This window comes from Aquarana catesbeiana, linkage group LG03 (genome assembly GCF_042186555.1).
Source record: "Aquarana catesbeiana isolate 2022-GZ linkage group LG03, ASM4218655v1, whole genome shotgun sequence".
Classification (NCBI taxonomy): domain Eukaryota; kingdom Metazoa; phylum Chordata; class Amphibia; order Anura; family Ranidae; genus Aquarana; species Aquarana catesbeiana.
The window spans coordinates 438,146,466-438,168,898 of NC_133326.1; the positions used below are offsets into that span (position 1 = coordinate 438,146,466).

A 22,433-nucleotide genomic window follows, 5' to 3' on the forward strand; every position below is an offset into this window, starting at 1 on the left:
GGACTTTCCAACGGAATATGTGCAATCGGAGCTTGTTGTCGGAAATTCCGACCGTGTGTGTGGGCTCCATCTGACTTTTTCCATTGGAATTTCCGACACACAAAGTTTGAGAGAAGGCTATAAAATTTTCCGACAACAAAATCTGTCCGCATAAATTCCGACCGTGTGTGGACAGTTCCGACGCACAAAGTGCCACGCATGCTCAGAATAAATTAAGAGACGAAAGCTATTGGCTACTGCCCCGTTTATAGTCCTGACGTACGTGTTTTACATCACCGCGTTCAGAACGATCGGATTTTCCGACAACTTTGTTCGACCGTGTGTATGCAAAACAAGTTTGAGCCAACATCCGTCTGAGAAAATCCATGGATTTTGTTGTCGGAATGTCCGATCGTGTGTACAGGGCACTAGAGTCCCAATTAGTCTCAGCAGCCAGGGTACGGAACTCAATAGCATATTGTGCCACAGACCTGGTACCTTGTTGTATGTCCAAAAGTGAGTACTCAGCTGCAGAAGCTCTATCTGGCTTGCCAAATACAGTCTGGAGAGAAGCCAGAAATATGTCAGCGTCTAGCAACACAGGATCATTGTGTTCCAGGTAAGAAGAGACCCAGGCCAGGACCTTCCCCTTTAACAAGGAAGATACAAAAGTCACTTTGGCAGACAAAGTGTTAAAAGTCCCAGGGTTGTTGCGGAAATGCAAACGGCAAACATTTAAAAAGCCTCTGCAGTCCTCAGTATCAACACCAATTTTTCAATTTTTGAGTGGTACAGAAGAGGGTAGGTTGGATTGGAGCAGGAGTCTGGACCGTTGCAAAAGTACCAGGCAAGCAAGATTCAAGCATAGTACAAAGTTCATCTAACTTGGTGTCCAGGGAAGAAAGATGCTGTTCATGAGCTCCAATCAAATGACCCTGACGTGAAATTGCCTTAACAATCTCGGCAGGGTCCACTGCCATTGTGGCCCGTTTGTAATGTAAGGTACTCTTTGATAGGTAGTGTCCGAAGTGGAGCTTGTGTGCTGAGGATTTAGGCGAAAATCAGGCAGATCAGGATGGCAACAGATCAGGCAAAGCGGTACACGATCGAAATCCAAAGATTGGTCAGGCAGGCAAAGGTCATACACGAGCTGGCGGTGAAGTACAAAATCAGAAGGCTAGAGAGTAGTCAGGAATTCAGGCAGAGGTTCAAATACGGTATTCAGAGTCACAAAACAGTCAAAACACCCAGGAAGCTAGTCCAAACAAACGGGCACTGAGAGATATGAAGTGCTGCTATTTATGGGCTGCTTTGATTGTAGATTGTCCACAGCTGTCAGCAGGTGGGGCTAGTTAGTCCAAGGTAATGCATCAAACTAAAAGAACATAGCTATAACTCCAGAGCTCCTCTGTGGCACAACAAGCAAGACTGCAGCAGTGGGACCAGGAACATCCCAGTTCAAATACACCCAGGTACATGACACCAGAGCAACAAAATGTGATTATTTTAAAGGGGGTGATTCTTTTCTATACCCACTGTACTCCTGACCCCTCTGCTCAGTGGGCTAAATACTTCTGACTCCTCCTTATTAGACATGTGCGTCGTCAATAAATTTGTTTAGTTTCATTCTGTTCTGTTTCGTATTAGAATTAATTTGTATTTTGTGTCTGAAATTAAATTCAGATTCGTACGAAATATGAATTTTTGTTAGGTTCGTTAACTTTTCATAACATTTACGAATGTTCGTTATGATGAATTTATCATTATGAGGGCTTCCGCCATCCCTGTGCTGTGCTGACTTCCTGGATGTTAAACTTTTAGGTTCGTTAACTTTTCGTAACAATTACGAATGTTCATTATGATGAATTTATCATTATGAGGGGTTCCCACCATCCCTTTGCAGCGTTCCCAGGTCTGTACACCCACTGTGCCCATTAGGAGGGGTTTCCACCATCCCTGTACTGAGTTCCCAGGTCTGTACACCCACTGCACTGGGCCCATTATGAGGGGTTTCCACCATCTCTGTGCTGAGTTCCCTGGTCTGTACACCCGCTGTGCCCATTATAAGGGGCTCCCACCATCCCTGTGCTGAGTTCCCGGGTCTGTACACCCGCTGTGCCCATTATGAGGGGCTCCCACCATCCCTGTGCTGTGCTGACTTCCTGGGGTTTTTTAACTTCATCATAATGGATAATCATAATTAACGAGCATTCTTATTTTGTCCGATTTTGTTGTAACGGAATTTGGATCCGAAGTTCGTAAACGAAATTTCGTATTTAGTACAAAATTTGTATGCATAAAAATTCGTATTTCGGATCCTCACGAATGTACGAATTTTCGGAAATTCGTACGAATTTCCAATTCGTACGAAACTAATCGCACATGTCTACTCCTATGTGATAAGCTCTCCTGACCTCTGCATCCTTTGCATTTTATATACTCTTGACCCCTATTCTGTCTGGTTAACACTTCTGACCACTTTATTCTGTGCATTATGCATTCCTGACCCCTACTCTGTTCACTACCTGCACCTTGTGTGTCACCTACTCTCGTCCTGTGCATTTTGCGTTTTTCTTACCACTGACCCCTGCACTCTGAGCCTTACATGCTCTTGAACTCTGCACTATATAAACTATGCTGTCCATTGTATACTCCTGCTCTTATGTTTTTTTGTACATTATATACTTTTGACTGCAGTGTCCATTGTCTCAATAGTTGCTGGTTGCTAAGTAGTCATTGACTGTTTTAATGACATTTTTTTTAAGGTAGGCATGAACAAAGCAGTATTCTGTGTGCAGAAAAATCTGTAATGGAAGAGTTTACATTAATTTGATTGTGCTAAAGTTTATAAAAGTCTTTAAGAATTTTGCTTGAAGCAAAGTAATTAAAGGAGAAGTACAACCAAAGCTTGTTTGCTCTTCACTCCTGTGACCCATTTTCAGCAAACAGCGAGCTGAAGCCCACCGCCGGCTGACATCACATAGCCGGTCCTGGCTGGGGAAAGTTTGCGACCATCCAGATGCTGGCTCAGCCTCTCAACGAGCCAATGAGAGCCTGAGCCATCCGCTCCCACCCCCTCCACAGCACAGCTCTCCAGTAAACACACGGGGAGGGGCAGAGCAGAAAGCCGGTGACTGACAGTCATCGGCTTTCAGCTTACGGAGCACTGAGAACTGAATGATCAGTGGTCTTTGATTGCTCAGTTCTCAGCCTTAGAGCCGGCGGGGGACAGATGCAGCATTGAACCGATGCTGCATCCACCTAGGTAAGTATGATTTCTCAAACAGAAGACCCCTAAACTTCTCTTTTAAGGCATTTTTTTGTGGGCACAAGTATTGTGGCAAATGTGTGCTGTGTGTATGCAGTGAGAAGCCTCAGGTTTTATTTAACCATGCCCCTTTAAGTCCCTTCCACTGTTGTCACAATTTGCCCACACTCACCATTCAATGAGATGCACTTTACAATTGCTCCCCCTCTTGCAGGTGAAGTGAATAACTCTATACCAAGCACGCTATATGGACCACTTACTCTATGTATTTATGTTGATCATACCCCCCCTTAATCTCCTCTTTTCAAGAGAGAATACATTCAATTCAGGTAATCTTTCCCCATAGCTAAGCTCCTCCATGCCTCTTATCAATTTGGTTGCCCTTTTCTACACTTTCTCCAGTTCTCCAAAATCCTTTTTGTGAACTGGTGCCCAAAACTGAACTGCATATTCCACATGAGATCCTACTAATGTTATCTTTCTCTGCAGGCCATACTTATTTTATTACAAGAAAGGATTTTGCTTGCCTTGAAAACCATAACTTGCCATTGCATGCTATTATTAAGTTTATGATCTACCAGAACACCCAGATCCTTCTCCACCATTGATTCCCCCAGTTGTATTCCCCCTAGTATGTATGATGCATGCATATTTTTTTAGCCCCAAGTGCATAACTTTACATTAATCAACATTGAACCTTATTTGCCACATTGTCGCCCAATTAAACAGTACATTGAGGTCAGCTTGTAAGTTGGAGACATCCTGTGAGGATGTTATTCCACTGCAAAGCTTGGTGTTATCTGCAAAGACTGAAATAGTACCTTTAATCCCAGGCTCAATATCATTTATAAATATATTAAAAAGTAAGAGTCCCAACACTGAACTTTGGAGTACACCACTGATAACCTTATGCCGCGTACACGCGATCGGGATTTTGGTCGGAAAAAGGTATGATGGCTTTTCAGACGGGATTCCGCTCCAGCTTGTCTTGCATACACACGGTCACACCAAATTCCGACCGTCAAGAACGCGGTGACGTACAACACGTATGACGGCACTAGAAAAAGGAAGTTCAATAGCCAGTGCGCCACCCTTTGGGCTCCTTCTGCTAATCTCATGTTTATCTCGTGTTAGTAGAAGTTTGTTGAGAGACGATTTGCGCTTTTTAGCTTTGGTGCTTTTCAGTCTGTTACTGCTCTTCAGTTTGTGCTTGTGGGTTTGTATCTGGTTTTCGGTGCGTGTAGTCAGTTCATATCTGTTTTTCAGTGCATTTTTGTCCGCTCATTTCTGATTTTCAGCTTGCTCTTCACAGGCCTTGCTGTTTTTAAGTGCATTCTGTTAGTTCGTTCTGACCAGCCGACCGCTTTGAAGCCATGTTGCGGGTACGTACTCATCGTAGAGTTAGTGCTATGTGGGTGCTTGGTGTTGGGGTTATTACTTTGACCCAAGCCCAGTCCATGAACAGGGTTGCTGCGTGAGATCCAGGAGAATAACCCTGATGATTTCAGGAATTTTTTCTGGATGACGGACCCCGTTTTTCACCGTCTGTTGGCTTTGCTGTCCCCTTATATTACGAAGCAGGACACCTGCATGCGGCAAGCCATCACTCCGGAGCAGAGGCTAGTCGCTACGTTGTGGTACTTGGCGACGGGGAAAAGTCTACAGGACCTCAAGTTTTCGACAGGCATCTCCACCGAGGCTCTGGGGATCATTATCCCAGAGACCTGTTCTGCTATCATTCAGGTCCTGCAGAAGGACTATATTAGGGTAAGTTTTCTCCTTTAAACATCACATTCTATGTATTTAATGTATGCTAATGTCTTGTATTTCTTTCATCATTCCCTAATTACCATGATTGTAATATGCTGTGAATGTCCTCTTTATCCTCATGCAGGCTGGAAATTTTTAATGGTCCTTTTTTGTCCTTCATGCATATTTACTTTCACTAACCTCCCCAGCATGCTATCCTGGGCCCATAAACACCTAGCCTAGTCACTTAACAATGTATTTTGTCAGCTACATAGTACTGCCTTACCATAAACACCCCCTAAAATGTGTCCAAATGATATTGTTGTCCTTAAATTCAGGCAGAGTGCTCCCAAACTCATTTATAACACCCCCCCCCCAAAATGTTTCCAATGGGCCACCAGAGGGGGTGAGGAATCTGATAAGTGGACCTTACATTTTTGTCTTTAAATACTCCATAAAATAAATGTTATACTGATGTTGGCCAAGAATGTTTGTGTCTAATCTGCTTGCAATGTTATGTGCAAAAGTACTAATTTTTTTTTTTAATGTTTTAACTCCCACTTTGCCGACCGTTGGGATTTTCCCAACTGTGGAGGGGCAGTTGATGGGAAGCATGTCCACATCGTCCCACCACCCCACTCGGGGTCATACTATTTTAACTATAAGGGTTTCAATAGTATCGTGTCGATGGCGGTGCTGTCAGCGACATACGAGTTTCTCTATGTGGATGTGGGGAAGAATGGTCGGATGGTGGAGTCTTTGCCCAGACGGAGTTCTACCAACGTCTCCAGAGTGGTGGCTTGGGATTGCGACCTGCGGAAGAGAATGTGGAAGGACTCCCGTTTGTCTTTATTGCTGATGAAGCATTTGGTCTGGGTGATCACCTGATGAGGTCATTCCCCCAGAGGACCCTCACCCCGGAGAAGAGGGTTTTTAATTTCCGGCTGGCCAGAGCCAGAAGAGTCGTGGAGAACACCTTTGGGATAATGGCCAACCGGTTCTGCCTATTTCTAACGGCTATAAATATGGCAGAGTACAAACTTAACTACATTGTGTTAGCATGCTGCATCTTGCACAACTTTTTAAAGTGAAATGCTACTAATTATGTTGCCTCAGTTGGGCCTGAGGCCGGACTTCATGAACCAACAATGACGGCCCTGGAAGCTGGCCGTCCTGGCTTGCCCCCCCCCAAACCGCCTGTGAAGTGCGTCAAAAATATGTGGAATATTTTACGGGTAGGGGGGCCATTGCTATGCCAGTAAATTTTTAAATATTAGCAAAATAATTTAAAAAACTGATATGATAAAATCTTTAATTGGATTTACTGCTTGTGTTTCTTTTATCTGTCTCCTAGGTTCTCCTGGTGCACTTGTAGTGCTAAGTGGTTTTTACATTATTTAAATAACACCTATTGTCACTGTAAACACCAACTTAAAGTGGATGTAAACCCGAATTTTTTTTTTATCATACTATAGATTATAAGATTTCCTATCATTTGAGCTCAGTCTTGCTACACAGAGTTAATCCATCTCTGAGCAATCCTCTTTTATTGTTCAGTGAGATAAATCTTGACAAACTGAGAAAAACTTTGTCAAATACTGTGAGTGACAGGTGATTTACATATCCCGTGCACTAGCCTAAGAAACATGCAGTATTTTTTAATTCCCTCCCACTCCTTTCTTCAGCAGCTCTGCAAGGATTGGCTGTTCCACACCTCAGCATGATTTGGCATGCTGAAGTCATGTGGTTACTTTCCTGTCTTTTCACCGGATGCTAGAGATCATAGCAGAAGTTCAGTGTAAGAAATATACACAGGAGAAAATGCATATTGACAAGGGGAGTGTAGAGGTGGGCGGGGAGTTTACTGACATCACGACTCCACCCACCGAGCTCCAGACAACAGACCCACCCACAGAATATGCAGTTTTTCGGGTCTAATAACAGACAGAGGGTAGACATTTGACAGGTAAAGATACATGCAGCAGGCATGTATATCCTTATAGATAACCCCTATGGCAGTAGTTTAGAAAGGATGACATTGGGTTTACATCCACTTTAATACAAAAACTGGTATTGAGCATTGAAAGAAGAAGCCACACATTGTTGAGTATAAAACATTTTACTCCGTGCACATTCACATGTGCGTTGTAAAACCTTTTTTGTTAAAAAAAATAACATCTTTGTTTTATAAACTTTTACCTTGAATTTTTTTTTTTTTGGTACATAAACAGGCATGTTTCAAAGCATAACATACACAACTCAGGAACTTACAAAGTTCAACATTGAAAAACTGAAGGCAATATCAGACATTATAGTGTCAAAAATGTCTTGATCTTGCCTTCATCAGATGGGGCGATGTCACCCCTGTAAAAGCCAAATGCAAGCCAAAAAGAAGATGCACACAAATTGGAAGTCAAAATGGGGATCTCCCTCCTGATCCCATGCCTAATGTCAACATGTGCTATCTCCCATCATGAAGGATCAATGGACGTGTTTTGGGGATGCAACCCCTTCCTCTCACCTACTAGAGTTGCGAGGAAGGGGTTGCACCCACAAAACGCGTACATTGATATCCCCTGATGGCAGATAGCACATGTTGACACACTGTGTGCATCTTCCAAATTTGGCTTTTAAAATGTATAAAAAGGTTTTTAAAATTTCTATTTAAAAAAAAAACATTTTTTTTTTGGGGGGGGGGCAATTTAGATTCTCCCTAATACATCAATCATGTTCTTCATTCTTTGTTCTCCTTGTTTTTTTTTCCTTTATGAGGTCTAAATCCAGACTACACCACATGATGTCCTGGATTAGCCTTTCAGTCGTGAAATGAGTAGATTGTTCTTCCACAACATGCACATCACCTAAAAGAAAAAATACACACCATGTATTATAAATATGCAGGCATACATCTATTACATGAATCTGTGGTGTCAGAACTCACCTGTTGTGGTGACAATCTCAACCACCTCTCCTTCTTCCACGTCCTGAGGTTGTGTCCTCTGTTCCCCTTCTATAGGAGATGGGGGGGGCTCCTGGAGTCCTCAGACGTCCCGAGTCTTTTCTCCCCTATGAGAATGAAACAAAAGGTATACTTAGCACACAGATATTTGTGGCCAGAAATAGGAATGTGAAACATTGCTTGGAAGTGGGGTACAGTTGTCTGTTTGGGCAGAGTTCCAAGTTTAAGACATTATTTATTCCCTTAACAAAGCTGCAATACTTACCTTTTTTGGAAAAGTTTCACACATGTAGGCACCCCAAGTATCCACTGGAGTACCTGTGTGGGACACCCTAAAAAGTTTGTTCTTGTGTCCCACACTAGTGCTCCTGAGTCCAGATGTGTAAACAGCTACTGAGTGTCCTCTCCTTACATTACACTGAATCAAGTTTGCTATTCATTATAGTTACAAACACATCTAGACAACAATGTCCTAAACTTCTTTTAATACAAATTAGCACGACCAAATGTAGTTAACCCTGTATCTGCCTAAAACATCAAATTCAGTTGGTGAACGAGCGATGTTTACTGCGAACGATTACTGTGCCCACAAGCCTGAACGTTGCCATTTTAAACTTTACAACAGTAAAGAAAAGCACATGGAGCAGCATGCAAGTAATAATAATAGAAACACACAACTACTTACTTTTTAGAAGCACTTTCTTGATCCTTCTGTACTGATCCTGCTCCCTCAATTTAAGGTCTGACCAGCGTTTCCTCAATTGCTCCTTGGATCGTCGTACCCCAAAATTCCGGTGCAGACTCTTTACAACTGTAGTCATGATCTTGTGCTTTCTCACATTTGGGTTTAGGTAAGGTCCATACTTCCCAGTTGGCGCCATCTTCAATATATCCACCATCTCTGCAAAGGACATATTTGAGGCCTTAAATCTTCTCCTCCAGGATCGGGACGTTTCTGGCTCCGGGCGTTCCTCCTCCTCGTTACTGCTATGAGGCACCTGCTGTGTCTCCGCCATGTTAATCTCCCACTGCGCCGAAAGAGAAGGGGTGGGGAATATTCTAGAAAGAACATCAGGGGCAGGCGGAGTTTCACGCATGCGCAGTGTATATAAAGCTAACGCGCGTGTGTCGTACCTACGTTCTGTGTGCGTAGGAAGGAGGACCGGAAGCGCCGAACGTTCTAACGAAGGTAACATTTTAACTTGGGACATCAGTGACCTATACTGATTTGAGATTGAGGCCTATATTGGGATAAGATTAGGAGAGTTTCGCCTGATATTAGTGTTTTTGTCTTGTATTTTGTCTTGCAGCAAATATGAAACAATTCAAAGATCCTGATTTCATGGGCCATTTCATTGACAAATACAGGGATATGCGTAATTTGTGGGAGGTTAAAAACCCCTTATATCGCAATAAACCAGCTAGGAAGGCATCGCTGGAGAAACTGCTGCAATTTGTGAAGACGCAGGTCCCCAACGCAGACATTGAGTTTGTGGAGAGGAAAATTGGTAGCTTGAGAAGCACGTATAGGAAAGAGCTTAATAAGGTCCAGGTTTCCATGAGATCAGGAGCTGCAGCAGAAGACATGTATGTACCCAGTCTGTGGTACTACAACAGGATGCGGTTTCTGGAAGACCAGATAGAAGTCAGGGAATCACTTTCTACACTTCCATCCAGCCTTCCCTCAACCCCAGCTGAGGCTTCCGAGGACCAACCTGGGCCTTCCATCCTGGAAGAAGTTGAGGAGCCCAGCTGGAGCCAGGTATAGTATTTTTTAACATATTTATTGTCCGAAAATTATTGTTGTTAACTAGATGTTGTTATTGATAACAAATGAATGATTTAACAAAAAGTGTTTTACATATCAATAGACAGTAGGGGCCAAAAATGATTGGGACAAGAATGAAAAATGCTGGGCTCAGAATGATAGTCTTTTCTATTTATTAACATTCAATTTGCAACTGTCATGAGCTGAAAATTGTGTGTGATTGATGAACCAAAAACTATGTCCCTTTTTCATACACAGGAAGACCTCAGCCAGGACGAGGCTCTGGAATGTAGCACACAGGAGGAGGCGGGGGTAAGTGTCAGCCAGGAGGTGGCCGGGCCCAGTAGGAGCCTCGCCCAATCCCAGGTGCCTCCCCTCCGCCTTCCAACAAAAAAGGCCAGGCAGGGGAACAATGTGGAGGAGGCAGCACTGGGCCTCATTAAGGAGGCTAATGCGGTCCTGAAAAGCCCCCCCACCCCCCCAATGCTGAATAGGCCTATGGCTGCTATGTAGCTGCCAAATTGCAGCAAATGGAGGAGGGCCAACGCGAAAAAATTATTTTTGAGGCCATTCAAAAGGGGTTGAGGGGCCAAATGAGTGATAACATGCACTTAGGTGCGCTCGCCTCCTCCTCCTCCTCCTCCTCCTCCTCCTCCCACAAGTCCACCTCCAGAGCCACAGCCTCCAAAGAAGGCTATAGGGAAGCATGGAGGGAAGGCTGCAAGGAAGACAAGAAAGTGATGGCCTGGGTTCAGTCTGGTCTGACAGAAGACGCAGGCTGTTGTAATACCACAGCCTGGGAACATATATGTCATTTGCTGCTGTTCCTGATCTCGGGGAGTCCTGGACCAGATTGTGCTCCCTATTATATGGACTTCTCAGGCTAACAATTTTAATTTACAAAGAGTTGATGTTTGCCCTGTGGGCCAAAGGCTTCGCAAATTTAAGCAGTTTCTCCAGCGTTGCCTTCCTCTTTATTTTGTTATGAGCCAGAATAATTTTTTTTTTTTTTTATATGAAAATACTTGCCTATGTGTTTATCTTCAAATAGGACAGTTTGTTTTTTGAGTAGGCAAGTACATTTCCAAAATACAATGTCAAATTAACAAGGGACACCAACCAACCTCCTTGAGCTTTATAAAGATAAAAGATTAAAGAATAAATTGTAGCGCTAGAAACACACAAAAAATATTAATAATAAAAAATAAAATTCAAAGTGCATATAGACGTAATGTCCCAGGAAAAGCAGATATGTGATCCAAAGGAACAAAAAAGTCCACAATAAGAATAGATAATCCATATATCGATCCTGTCTGCTTCTCAACCTTCAGCTGGTGTAACATCAATTTGAGCGAGTAGATGGAATACGCTTACCATAGAAGTTGGATTCTACTGCCATGAGCATAGAATCAATGGAGCTTAATGCCACCCAGGGCGAAGTGGTGAAGAGTTGGAGGCAAGGGTAGAGCCTCTACCGGGCCGGGACGTCCCCTCTCTACTGACAGAAACGGAGCCGGAAAATGGGTTCCAGAAAACGTGGTGGTTTCAGTAGACAGCTGTCATTACCGCCCTTGGCTTGATTCGATTCCAAAAAGTCAGTACCTGGTCTGTGTATCAGCCTTGAGCTCTTTTGGGTAGCGCATTAATCATCCCCTTCCACACCTTTATAAAGATAACAATGTTGTTCTGGAAACTTGACACACAAAAAAAAATATGGAGATCACTAGAAAATAATTTAAAAATAATCCAAAAAACAGGAGATCTTGATTAAAAAAAAAACTATAAAAAATAATTCTAAACATTATTATGGAGATCTGGCTTTAAAAAAAAAAAATATTATTCAGGAGATCACGAGAAATAATAAAGAAATAAGTTTGTGTGAATATCAGCAGCAAAACAACTTCATTCTTCTAGCATTATAAAGAACAAAAGAATGCTCTGCATTAAAAGATCCAATAATTTACAGCGTGACGAATGTGCTAGCTCCATTACGAACGCTAGTTTTACCAGACCGAGTGCTTCCGTCTCGTACTTGATTCTGAGCATGTGTGATTTTTGGCGCGTCGGAATTGCATACAGATGATTGCATTTTCGGCTAGGAACTTTTTCCGACCGAAAAATTGAGAACCTGCTCTTAACCACTTGACGACCGCCTCACGCCGATTTACGTCGGCAAGGTGGCACGGACAGGCAAAATCACGTACATATACGTGATTTGCCTTCCGCGGGTGGGGGGTCCGATCGGACCCCCCCCGGTGCCCGAGGCGGTCGTCTTTTGTCCCACGGCGATCGGCGATGAGGGGGAGGCCATCCGTTCGTGGCCCCCCCCTCGCGATCGCCGCCGGCCAATCACATCATTCCTTTGCTGCTGTATGCTAAACAGCAGCAAAGGAAATTATGTCATCTCTCCTCGGCTCGGTAATTTCCGTTCCGGCCCGAGGAGAGAAGACAGGTATGTGAGTGCACAACACTACACACACACAGTAGAACATGCCAGGCACACAAAACACCCCGATCCCCCCCCCGATCCCCCCCAATCACCCATCCCCCTGTCACAAACTGACACCAGCAGTTTTTTTTTTTTTTTTCTGATTACTGCATTGGTGTCAGTTTGTGACAGTTACAGTGTTGGGACAGTTATGCCGCGTACACACGGTCGGACTTTACGGCGGACTTTGCCCGGCGGATTTTTCGACGTACTTTCCGACGGACTTTGTGAATGAACGGACTTGCCTACACACAATCCACCAAAGTCCGTCGAATTCGTACGTGATGACGTACGACCGGACTAAAACAAGGAAGTTCATAGCCAGTAGCCAATAGCTGCCCTAGCGTGCCTTTTTGTCCGTCGAACTAGCATACAGACGAGCGGACTTTTCGACCGGACTCGATTTCAACGGATAAATTTTAAACAAGTTTAAAATCTAAGTCCGTCCAACTTTTGAGAAAACAAAGTCCGCTGGAGCCCACACACATCGAATTGTCCGACGAAATCCAGTCCGCCGGGCAAAGTCCGCCGTAAAGTCCGCTCGTGTGTACGCGGCATTAGTATTACCCCCCTGTAGGTCTAGGATACCCCCCTAACCCCCCCTAATAAAGTTTTAACCCCTTGATCACCCCCTGTCACCAGTGTCGCTAAGCGATCATTTTTCTGATCGCTGTATTAGTGTCGCTGGTGACGCTAGTTAGGGACCTAAATATTTAGGTTCGCCGTCAGCGTTTTATAGCGACAGGAACCACCAAATACTACCGAATAAATGTTTTATCCACTTGATGGCCCCCTAGTTAACCCTTTCACCACTGATCACCGTATAACTGTTACGGGTGACGCTGGTTAATTTGTTTATTTTTTATAGTGTCAGGGCACCCGCCGTTTATTACCGAATAAAGGTTTAGCCCCCTGATCGCCCGGCGGTGATATGCGTCGCCCCAGGCAGCGTCAGATTAGCGCCAGTACCGCTAACACCCACGCACGCAGCATACGCCTCCCTTAGTGGTATAGTATCTGATCAGATCAATATCTGATCCGATCAGATCTATACTAGCGTCCCCAGCAGTTTAGGGTTCCCAAAAACACAGTGTTAGCGGGATCAGCCCAGATACCTGCTAGCACCTGCATTTTGCCCCTTTGTAAGTGCATAAGTGCAGTTCAAGCTGGTGAGGTGGCAAGCACAAGTAGTGTCCCGCTGCCACCAAGAAGACAAACACAGGCCTGTCGTGCCCATAGTGCCCTTCCTGCTGCATTCGCCAATCCTAATTGGGAACCCACCGCTTCTGCAGCGCCCGTACTTCCCCCATTCACATCCCCAACCAAATGCAGTCGGCTGCATGAGAGGCATTTTCTTTATGTCCTCCCGAGTACCCCTACCCAACGAACCCCCCCAAAAAAGATGTCGTGTCTGCAGCAAGCGCGGATATAGGCGTGACACCCTCTATTATTGTCCCTCCTGTCCTGACAATCCTGGTCTTTGCATTGGTGAATGTTTTGAACGCTACCATACACTAGTTGAGTATTAGCGTAGGGTACAGCATTGCACAGACTAGGCACACTTTCACAGGGTCTCCCAAGATGCCATCGCATTTTGAGAGACCCGAACCTGGAACCGGTTACCGTTATAAAAGTTAGTTACAAAAAAAGTGTAAAAAAAAAAAATATATATATAAAATAAAAAAAAATAGTTGTCGTTTTATTGTTCTCTCTCTCTCTATTCTCTCTCTCTTGTTCTGCTCTTTTTTACTGTATTCTATTCTGCAATGTTTTATTGTTATTATGTTTTATCATGTTTGCTTTTCAGGTATGCAATTTTTTATACTTTACCTTTTACTGTGCTTTATTGTTAACCATTTTTTTGTCTTCAGGTACGCCATTCACGACTTTGAATGGTTATACCAGAATGATGCCTGCAGGTTTAGGTATCATCTTGGTATCATTCTTTTCAGCCAGCGGTCGGCTTTCATGTAAAAGGAATCCTAGTGGCTAATTAGCCTCTAGACTGCTTTTACAAGCCGTGGGAGGGAATGCCCCCCCCCCACCGTCTTCCGTGTTTTTCTCTGGCTCTCCTGTCTCAACAGGGAACCTGAGAATGCAGCCGGTGATTCAGCAATTGCACCATGCATGTGAGGTATCGCCGCGAAGGTCAGATCGAGGGCAGTAATTTTTGCAGTAGACCTCCTCTGTAAATCTAAAGTGGTAACCTGTAAAGGCTTTTAAAGGCTTTTAAAAATGTATTTATTTTGTTGCCACTGCACGTTTGTGCGCAATTTTAAAGCATGTCATGTTTGGTATCCATGTACTCGGCCTAAGATCATCTTTTTTATTTCATCAAACATTTGGGCAATATGGTGTGTTTTAGTGCATTAAAATTTAAAAAAGTGTGTTTTTTTCCCCAAAAAATGCGTTTGAAAAATCGCTGTGCAAATACTGTGTGAAAAAAAAAAATGAAACACCCACCATTTTAATCTGTAGGGCATTTGCTTTAAAAAAATATATAATGTTTGGGGGTTCAAAGTAATTTTTTTGCAAAAAAAAAATAACTTTTTCATGTAAACAATGAGTGTCAGAAAGGGCTTTGTCTTCAAGTGGTAAGAAGAGTTGGTGATGTGTGACATAAGCTTCTAAATGTTGTACATAAAATGCCAGGACAGTTCAAAACCCCCCCAAATGACCCCATTTTGTAAAGTAGACACCCCAAGCTATTTGCTGAGAGGCATATCGAGTTCATGGAATATTTTATATTGCGACACAAGTTGCGGGAAAGAGACACATTTTTTTTTTTTTTTTTGCACAAAGTTGTCACTAAATGATATATTGCTCAAACATGCCATGGGAATATGTGAAATTACACCCCAAAATACATTCTGCTGCTTCTCCTGAGTACGGGGATACCACATGTGTGAGACTTTTTGGGAGCCTAGCCGCGTACGGGACCCCGAAAACCAAGCACCGCCTTCAGGCTTTCTAAGGGCGTGAATTTTTGATTTCACTCTTCACTGCCTATCACAGTTTCGGAGGCTATGGAAAGCCCAGGTGGCACAAAACCCCCCCAAATGACCCCATTTTGGAAAGTAGACACCCAAAGCTATTTGCTGAGAGGTATAGTGAGTATTTTGCAGACCTCACTTTTTGTCACAAAGTTTTGAAAATTGAAAAAAGAAAAAAAAAAAGTTTTTTCTTGTCTTTCTTCATTTTCAAAAACAAATGAGAGCTGCAAAATACTCACCATGCCTCTCAGCAAATAGCTTGGGGTGTCTACTTTCCAAAATGGGGTCATTTGGGGGGGTTTTGTGCCACCTGGGCATTCCATGGCCTCCGAAACTGTGATAGGCAGTGAAGAGTGAAATCAAAAATTTACACCCTTAGAAATCCTGAAGGCGGTGCTTGGTTTTCGGGGCCCCGTACGCGGCTAAGCTCCCAAAAAGTCCCACACATGTGGTATCCCCATACTCAGGAGAAGCAGCTGAATGTATTTTGGGGTGCAATTCCACATAGGCCCATGGCCTGTGTGAGCAATATATCATTTAGTGACAACTTTTTGTAAATTTTTTTTTTTTTTTGTCATTATTCAATCACTTGGGACAAAAAAAATAAATATTCAATGGGTTCAACATGCCTCTCAGCAATTTCCTTGGGGTGTCTACTTTCCAAAATGGGGTAATTTGGGGGGGTTTTGTACTGCCCTGCCATTTTAGCACCTCAAGAAATGACATAGGCAGTCATAAACTAAAAGCTGTGTAAATTACAGAAAATGTACCCTAGTTTGTAGACGCTATAACTTTTGCGCAAACCAATAAATATATGCTTATTGACATTTTTTTTACCAAAGACATGTGGCCGAATACATTTTGGCCTAAATGTATGACTAAAATTTAGTTTATTGGATTTTTTTTTATAACAAAAAGTAGAAAATATCATTTTTTTTCAAAATTTTCGGTCTTTTTCCGTTTATAGCGCAAAAAAATAAAAACTGCAGAGGTGATCAAATACCATCAAAAGAAGCTCTATTTGTGGGAAGAAAAGGACGCAAATTTCGTTTGGGTACAGCATTGCATGACCGTGCAATTAGCAGTTAAAGCGACGCAGTGCCAAATTGGAAAAAGACCTCTGGTCCTTAGGCAGCATAATGGTCCGGGGCTCAAGTGGTTAATCTTTTGCTAGCTGGAATTCCGCCAGCAAAAGTCCAATGGAGCATACACACAGTCGCATTTTATGACCAAAAGCTCTCATCGGAGTTTTGCTGGTGGCATTTCCGATTGTGTGTACGGGGCATTAGACTATTCAGAGTATGAATCATTAACCACTAATCTCTGAATACGGTTTTTTAGCCAGTTTTCTATGCATTTACAAACTGATTTTTCTAAGCCTGTAGACCTTACCTTATATATTAGCTGTATGTGGGGGACTGTATCAAACGCTTTTGCAAAATCCAAGTATACTATATCCACAGCCATACCTTTGACAAAGGTTTTGCTTACCTCTTAAAATATTTTTTTTATAGCAAAAACTCATCTATGTGGTCTTTTATGAAACTCTCCAGTATCTTTGCAAATGTACAGTAGAAGTTAAACTTACAGATCTATAGTTACTTGGTAAAGACTTTGACCTCTTTTAAAATATAGGCACCAAAATTGGCCAATCCATTAGTACTATGCCAGTTATTAAAATGTCCCTAAAATTTAGAAACAATGGCTTTGAAATGAGAGAGCTCAATTTTTTTTAGGACGTATGGTTGTATGCCATCTGATCCAGGTGCTTTATTAACCTTTATTCTGTTTAAATATTTCTGGACCATATCAATTTTAAGCCACAGGAGATCATGTGGGCACGAGTCAATATCATCCCCATTATGGACACAAGCTTCCCCATGCTCCTTTGTATACACAGAGTTGAAGAAGGTATTTAATAAATTTGTTTTCTCTTTGTCCCCAGTCAACCACTCCAGATTATTTTGTAAAGGGCCTACATGCTCAGACCCAACCTTTTTACTATTAGAATATTTAAAGTTTTTTTGGCGTTTGTCCTACTCTCGTTTGCAATCTGTCGTTCGTTTTGAATTTTTGTGGCCTTCATTTCCGTTTTACATATTCTGTTATATTTTTTGTAACATTTAAATGATAATAGTGTTCCTTCCTTTTTACATTTTTTAAAAGATCTTTTTCTATTATTTATATCTTTTTTTTTTTAACTTTGGCCACAAGCCACAGGTTTTAATTTTAGCCTTTTTTGCAATGTGTTCACATACAGACGTTTTGAAGAATTTCCATTTCTGTTTTGTGTTCATCGATGCCAATATTCCTTCTCAGTCTAAGTCTTGGAGAGCTGCCCTCAGCCTTGGAAAATTTGCTCTCTTAAAGTTAGAGTTCTGTGAGCCCCTAACACGCCCTCTGTCTACAGTAACACAAATTCCTACCTGATAATCCCCTCTACCCTCCACATCAACACCATTAAGCACCTGCTTGGTGAGCAGAAGACCCCATTCATGGTTGTCAGGTCTGCCCAGTGTTGTACCTTGCTCCTCCAGATCTCTAATGTGAGCTTCCAGAAGGCCAACCCACTCACATCTGTTGCATCGGTATTCATCCTAGAGCTGTTGCTCCTTCACGCTATACATATTGCACACTGTGCACTGCACAAAACCTTCAACCTTGCTAGCACTCATTATCCTAGTTACAATATTAATATTACTCAAAGGAAATTTCAAATTTTACTTACAGGTAAATAAATATGTTTACCTCGGTGTACTATTGTTGTCAGTGGTTACAATCTTAGTTTATATCCTAGCTGCCTAGTATAATTTCGATAAGTTTCTCTAGTCATAACTGTGGTGTTTATAGTTGATATTGTTTTCTTTCTTCAGGCTTGTTACGGAATCTTGAAAGTTCCCACAGGAAATTGGCTATGTCGATCTTGTGCCCTGGGCGCTCAAGCTAAATGTTTACTATGCCCAAAGAGAGGTGGAGCTTTAAAACCTACAAGAAGTGGGACTAAGTGGGTCCATGTCAGCTGTGCCTTATGGATACCTGAAGTAAGACAACATATAATGTGTGTTTACTAGAATGATAGTTGTTTTAAACGTGTGCAGACGTTCATTCTCTGCTTACGTTTACCCTTCAGCTCATTCTATGAATAGAGAAAATATATGTTTATGTATATTTAGCATCCCTGAATTCTAGGTTTATGCTGTACACAAGTTTCATTCTGGCCCAAATTGACAATAAGGCCCACGCTTCTTGGAACTAAGCCCTTTGGACCAGGAGCAGTATCCAGGAATCTATCAGTGGAGGAACACCGCCTCCTCTCTTGCTCTGCCAGCTTATAATCAATAGCAGTGCTGGGACAAGGCCATTTGGTGCCCAGGGCGAAGATGGCAAACTGCGCCCCCCCCCCCCCCCCCGTTTTTAAGAAAGAATGAAGTTTCAAAACAAGAATGTAGTTAAAACAATGCAAATTCAATTAATTATTACCCACACACAGTATTGCCCCCTTCACATATCACCCCCATAGTATTGACCCCTTCACATATCACCCCACACACAGCATTGCCCTTTACATATCATCCCACACACAGTATTTCGCCCTTTACACTACCCCCCCCGCACAGTATTGTCCCTTTACGTATCACCCCACACAGTATTTCCCCCTTTACATATCACCCCCCCACACAGTATTGTCCCTTTACGTAACACCACACACACGGTATTGCCCCTTTACATATCACCCCACACACGGTATTGCCCCTTTACATATCACCCCACACACGGTATTGCCCCTTTACATATCACCCCACACACGGTATTGCCCCTTTACATATCACCCCACACACAGTATTGCCCCTTTACATATCACCCCACACAGTATTGCCCCCTTTACACGACGCCTCCACACAGCACTGACCCCATTCCCCTGCTTCCCATCCTTCCCAGTTCCATATATTTTCCTCCCTTCACTCTCCTACCTTTCACAGAGCGGAGAGCAGGAGGCGGGAGCCGTGGGACAATCCTAAACTGAAGGCACAGCAGCACTGGGTGGGGCACGGGAGCTGCCGGGTTGACTTTTCATATTAGCGAACTGGTGATTGGCTGCTAAGGACCGCCTCCTAGCAGCCAATCACCTCCCGATTAACGTAATAGGCAGCTACCGTTCTCCACGCAGTGCTGGTCCCGCCCCCAGTGTGGAATTGTCCCGCCTTCCGCCGTCCGCTCCTCTCTACTCAGCTAATGATAGCGGAGGAGGCTGGGGACAAAAGCGGCGATTAAATGGCGCGGCGGTCCAGAAAGAGCAGCACCGCGGCCTGCAATTTAGTGATGCCCGGCATAGGATAATGATACTCTTATGCCTGCTAACAACCCGCCCCCTCTCACACTCCGCCCAGGGCACCCGCCCCTCTCGCCCACCCCTTGTACCGGCTCTGATCACTAGGTAATTTTATATGTACTGAGGCATTCAATAGGTAAAAAGGCAATGCTGAGATTTTAGCTTTGCTAATCCTCTTAGCTCATTGGATCTGTCCAAATAAAAAAAAAGAGACTCTGCAATGCCTGATGAGAAGGAACTTCCACTAGGCTAATAAGTAACCAGTGATCTAGATGCGTGAAACTTCTTTAGGTTTAGGAGCAGTTTGTTTTTTTTTTGTAATGAAAACTGTGTTTTTGTTATAAATATTAATGTAATTTGTTAATGCTGACATGACTAAATCAATGTGTAGGGCAAGTTTTATAAGATGCAAAAATACAAAGAGAGCAGCCCCATCCAAGTGCAGCAATAAGTAAACATTTTGTTCCAAAAATACAAGTGGAAACTCAGAACGGCTCTGGGGCGGCGGTGCACGTCACTTCCAGATGGAGAGACAGTGGGGAGGAGCGCGCATTCGGAGCATGCGTGTTCCTTCGTCAGGCAAACCTCTATAATTATACCACATGCACTGACGTCTCTTTGATCCTGTGAGTTTCCACTTGTATTTTTGGAATAAAATGTTTACTAATTGCTGCACTTAGATGGCGCTGCTCTCTTTGTGTTTTTGCATCCTACAGAGTCCCTTCTAGCTTATTACGAGCCGGCACTGTCCACAGTCAGCTTACCCAAGATCACCATTAGTTCTTGTGCTGTATATGAACTTTCACACATGAACCCCCTGTGAAAGGGAGTTTTTAATTGCCCACTCTCTCTCCATCAAGCTGAAAGAGCGCATATGAGTATATGTACTTGTTCCCAAGTTTTAATGATGGGTCAGCTTGAGGTGACTGACAATTATTTGCCCTTATTCAGGTAAGCATTGGATGTCCAGAAAAGATGGAGCCTATTACAAAGATTTCACACATCCCACCAAGCAGATGGGCTCTGTCATGTAGCCTGTGCAAAGAATGCACTGGTACTTGTATTCAGGTATGTCATCCATTTCCTTGTTACTGTTAACATACGCTCATCTGTTACAGTTTCTAGTGATTGGTATAATTCAGATTCAGACATGGCTATATATTTGTTTGACTTTTTTTTATACAGAGTATGACAAAGGGAAAATAATGCAACAGAACACAAAATCATTATATGGGGCTGTATGTCACTGTTCAAACTTGGCTAGTAGCTTCTCCAGTCTTGTCATTAAGAATTACATAAATATTATCTGAACATAAAAATAAGTCCCTAAATAAATATTTAAAGAAGATGGAAAGGTGGGTGACTGGGGACTTTTATTTTACAGATAAGAGAACAGATGTAGGTTGTTGCACATATTTAAAGCACTAAAATACGGTAGAAAAAAAGGTCTAACCATTTTTCCTTAGACTAGATAAAATGGTCCAAAAAGGCTGTATCCTCCTTCCTGCTAGGTTCTATGGTCCTGGGTACAGTAATTTTGGCTTGGCTGTGTCAATAATTGTGTAAAAGTCTTGTGCATTTTTGAGCCAGTAATGACCAGGATATATTTTATGAGATTGCTTTGTAGCCTGGACATACACTTGCCAACAACTATCTGAGACAGGGCAGATTATGGGGTCAGGAATATATGACCGGGTATTAGAGACGGATATCCAACAACTATTCTGCTTCCTTCAAGACCACAGAAGAGGTCCAGACTTAGTACAGGTTGTTTTTAAAGTAAAAGTAGTTAAGACTCATTTTCCACTTTTATGTTCTATTTAAACTCACATAGGTTCTAAGCTTCGTGCTCGCTACTAAAATGCTTTCTGTTGCTATCTTTGTTCTAATTAGAGCTATTTGCCATTTGTTTACCTTCCGAGCTTTTAGAAGTCAGATATGTGGAGAAGTTCTACAAGTTGTGACACAGCAATTAAGCCTCAGATGTTCCAAGCCACCCCTTTACTACTGAAATGCTTAACTTGCTCTAGACTAGTCTTTTATTCCATTTTTTTCCCCTCTTAAGTCCCTGTAATTGGACTAGTGAGGGAACATATCCACACTGAGAGCACATCAATAAAAACCCAATAGAAGTTCTAACCCTTCCCTACCATAGCCAAAAAAGTAAAAGTTTGGATAGTGTTGAGATCTAAAGGTTAATTTCTATGTTAAACATGTAAATGTTAAATATACATTAGAACAATTATATAACATGATTAAGTATATTTTACATTTCAATATTTTAGTAATTTTTTAAGTAAAAAGACAATGTCATAAAAGGCACAATCTTTTAACAATAGTGCAAACAGATGTTAAACTGAACACAAATACAGGAATGTTTTTTTGCTCAAAATATTCATAGACATAAGACCTCCTAATGTTAAACAGGAAGATCTCAACATTAAACATTCTGGGTGGGAATACCGGTAACAAAACAAGTTATTACCAATAGGGTCAAGGAATACATGTCCAATCCACTAGTGATTGACTGCGTGACATCCCATCGAGCCATTTTGATATGTGGTACTGGTAATGGCTATGTCATGGGGAAAAGAGATAGGGGACAGGGTAGGGAGGGGAGGGGGAAGGGGAAAAAAGAGACCGGTGAAAAGAAACCCCTGTGTACATTCCTATGAGTATCATCCGCATAGAGATATATGTTCTATCAAAAAATCTTGCAGTTATTGAAGAAATCAGACAAACAAAAAAATATAAAAGAGAAAAGGAGAAAAGGGGAGTAGATCAAGGAAAAGCGAAAGAAAGAGAAGAAAAAGAGGGCCAGACAGAAATTCACTAAGTTACAGATAAGTATTGTATCCATGGATTCCATGTCACATCAAATTTCTTAGTAGAATTGCGA

The 22,433-nt window shown here is 42.5% G+C and overlaps 1 protein-coding gene across 3 annotated transcripts in view; it reads left to right on the plus strand.

The window, feature by feature from the left end:
• Positions 1 to 22,433, plus strand: part of JADE2 (jade family PHD finger 2) — a 1,082,209-nt gene that overhangs the window by 736,044 nt on the left and 323,732 nt on the right. For all 3 annotated transcript variants that reach the window (XM_073620794.1, XM_073620796.1, XM_073620797.1), the window contains 2 exons: positions 18,078 to 18,245; positions 20,486 to 20,602. In XM_073620794.1, coding sequence (XP_073476895.1) covers positions 18,078 to 18,245; positions 20,486 to 20,602 — 285 coding nt within the window. The remainder of the gene's footprint in view (positions 1 to 18,077; positions 18,246 to 20,485; positions 20,603 to 22,433) is intronic.